This window comes from Palaemon carinicauda, chromosome 1, assembly GCF_036898095.1.
Source record: "Palaemon carinicauda isolate YSFRI2023 chromosome 1, ASM3689809v2, whole genome shotgun sequence".
Classification (NCBI taxonomy): domain Eukaryota; kingdom Metazoa; phylum Arthropoda; class Malacostraca; order Decapoda; family Palaemonidae; genus Palaemon; species Palaemon carinicauda.
The window spans coordinates 220,906,533-220,909,566 of NC_090725.1; the positions used below are offsets into that span (position 1 = coordinate 220,906,533).

At 48.3% G+C, this 3,034-nt stretch overlaps 2 protein-coding genes across 2 annotated transcripts in view; both read right to left on the reverse strand.

The window, feature by feature from the left end:
• Positions 1-970: 970 nt before the first annotated feature.
• Positions 971-1,309, reverse strand: LOC137638288 (uncharacterized). The gene has a single exon (XM_068370359.1). The coding sequence runs from the start codon at positions 1,307-1,309 to the stop codon at positions 971-973; it is 339 nt and encodes a 112-aa protein (XP_068226460.1).
• A 1,503-nt stretch (positions 1,310-2,812) lies between these two features.
• The window catches only part of LOC137638305 (uncharacterized), a 573-nt gene continuing 351 nt past the window's right edge, over positions 2,813-3,034 (reverse strand). The window contains exon 1 of the mRNA XM_068370368.1: positions 2,813-3,034. This exon is cut by the window's right edge and continues 351 nt beyond it. Coding sequence (XP_068226469.1) covers positions 2,813-3,034 — 222 coding nt within the window.

Here is a 3,034-nt window from a genome sequence, read left to right on the forward strand (position 1 = left end):
AAAAGAAAGAGCGGAGAATTCAGCATTTACTTATACAGAACAAAATATCAAATTTAAATACAAATGCGTGAAATACATATAAAGGGTTTATAGACATAGAAACACACTTATTGGAAGGTGTCTATACAAGTAACCCCCCCCCCAAAGTTATATAAATAAAATTAATTTTCCTTTAGTTGGAGGAAATATGTCATCTACCTTCGTTCCTGAATCTTCTTGTAAGGTACAGGGTTCTTTCGGATCGGGACTGTCGCGGTGGGGAATTTTGTTTATTCCTTGATTGTGTTTTCTTTGACAGGATTCCTCCCCGTGGTCTTGGGTTTGGGTTCTCGACTGGCTGAGGTGTGGCGTTATTATACGTCATTTTCTTTTGTTCAGGAAGTATCCTTGGTCGATGGCCTATTTTGTCCGTGAATTGTTCGTCATTAATGATGAATGGTGGTTTTAACTTGTTAATTGAGACCTAATCTTCTCTTCCGTAAATGAGTAGAAGGTATGCCTTAGGGTTTCTGTCAACGACTCAGTAGGGTCCTTTGTATGGGTATCTTAGTGGGGGATGGTGGGCATCGTCACAGATGAAAACGAAGTCGCACCTCCGTAGATCTTGCGGCATGAACGTTTTTGTTTTGTCGTTGAAAGTTTGGTGACACAGGGTTAATATGCTTACATCATTTCTCATTCTTTCCAGGGTCTGATTGTTTTCGTTGGATGACACCGGGAAGAATTCGCCTTGCACGGCTATGGTTTCTCTGTAAACGTTTTCTGCTGATGATGGTTCTCTGTTGCATCTTGGGGCAGTGCGTAGTCCTAGGAGGACCCAGGGTAACTGGGCCTTCCAGTTATCGTCGGAGCAATGGGCCATCAGGGAAGCTTTGAGGGACCGATGGGCCCGTTCGACCATTCCGTTGTCAGCGGGGTTGTTGGAGGTTGTGCTGTGGGCGGTGATCCAAAGGGATTTTGTGAGGGCGTCCTAGCCATCTGACAGGAAGGTCGGACACCTGTCGGTTGTAATGTCGTCAGGAACGCCGAACCTGCTGATCCAACTTGAAAAGAGGATGTTGACACAGGAGGGTGTTGATGAATCTTGCATGGGGGTTGCTTCGATCCACCGGTTGGACCTGTCGATGACTGTCAACAAGAAGCAGTCCCCTCCGGAAGGAGTAAGGGGGCCAACGACGTTGATGTGCACGTGGCTGAAACGTCTCATGGGTTGCTTGAAGTTCCCGATTTCTGATGTTGTTTGTCGGGAAATTTTGCTTGTTTGGCAGTTGATGCAGTTGCGGGCCCACCGGGTGATGTCTATTCTCATCCTGTGCCAGATGAACGTGCTGGATATGATTCTTGCCGTCGTTCTGCCAGAGGGATGGGAGAGGAAGTGTACTATATCAAAAATGGTTTTTCTTCAAGAGCGGGTTACCAGGGGCCTAGGAAGGCTAGTACTGATGTTGCAAAGAAGGGTCGTGTTGGATGACCCTAATGGAACGTCTTCTTATTTTAAAGCCATGATGGATGTCCGGTAGGCTGGAGTTTCTGGGTCGAGTTCTTGCTCATGTGCCAGGTCCTCGTAGTCAATGCCAAGGTGGACAGCGTTTATTTCTATCCTGGAGAGGGTGTCGGCCACTGGATTTCTCTTCCCTGGTACGTATTGGAGTGTGCATTCATATTCTGCGATGGCGGCGATGTGTCTCTGTTGACGGACTGACCAGGCGTCACCTGTCTTTGTGAAGGCAAGGGCAAGTGGTTGGTGGTCAGTTCGAATGGTCATAGGAATACCTTCTAAAAGGTACTTGAAGTGTTTTACTGCTGTGTAGAATGCAAGGAGCTCTCGGTCGAAAGTACTGTATTTCTGCTCGGCGCCGTTGAGTTTTTACCTGAGGAAGGCGATAGGCTGCTGGGCGCCGTTGACCACTTGTTCTAAGGCGGCTCCGCAAGCTTTGTTGCTGGCGTCGGAGGTCAGCTGCAGGGTTGCTCCTGGGGTGACGAAGGCCAACGTTGTAGCCTTAGCGAGGGCAGCCTTCGTCTTTTGAAATGCTGACTGCTGTTCTGCATTCCAGAACAACAATTTTGGTTTACCCCTCAAGACATCGGACAGTGGCGCTGAGATACCTGCAATGTTAGGGATAAAACGCCTGTAATAATTAACCATTCAAGGATCTCTTGTAGTTCTTTTGATGGTTTTGGTAGTGGGAATTCTTCTATCACCTTGGTTTTTTATGTCAGGGGACGTACGCCTTCGTTGGAAATTTTGTGGCTAAGGAAGTCGATGGAATCGGCACCGAAAGTACACTTGTCAAACCGTACGATAAGCCTGTTGTCCTGGAGTCGACGGAAAACTGTTCAAACTTTGATGAAGATCTTCGTCTTGCGATTTTGAAAATATCAGGATGACGTCTACATAGCAGCAGCAAAATGCCAAGTCCCTCAGGATGCTGTCCATCAGACGCTGGAACGTCGCCCCGGTGTTCCTGAGTCCGAAAGTAGAGTATACGAAGACGTAGGTGCCGTAGGAGCTGATGATGGCTGTCTTTGGAATGACGTCTGGGTTGACAGGGACCTACAAATAGGATTTCAAAAGATCCATTTTAGAGAAAAGGTTTGCCCCATTCAGGGCCCCGGTGAGGTCCTGAATGTGTGGCAAAGGATAATGGTCAGGTGTGGTGACGAGGGTAAGGCGTCTGTAATCTCCGCACGGACGCTATGTCCCGTCTGATTTCCTGACCACGTGCAGAGCGGAGGCCCATGGCCTGGAGGCCTTCCTGCATATACCCATTCTTTCCATCTCCTGGAAGGCCTGTTTGGGTTTTGGGGTTTGTTAGGTGGTTGGTGGCGGAACTGCATGCGTTGGCGGGCCCCTTGTAGTTATGTGGTGGTAGATGCTGTACCTAGCTGGTTTTCCTGTTGTCAGTCGTAACTCTGGATTGAATACGTTCGGGAATTCATGGCGGAGGATGTTGTATCTGTGGGTAGAAACAGAGTGAGCGACGGGCAATGACGGGCCCAGGGTTAAGGCTGTAGATTGGAACGAATCAATGTC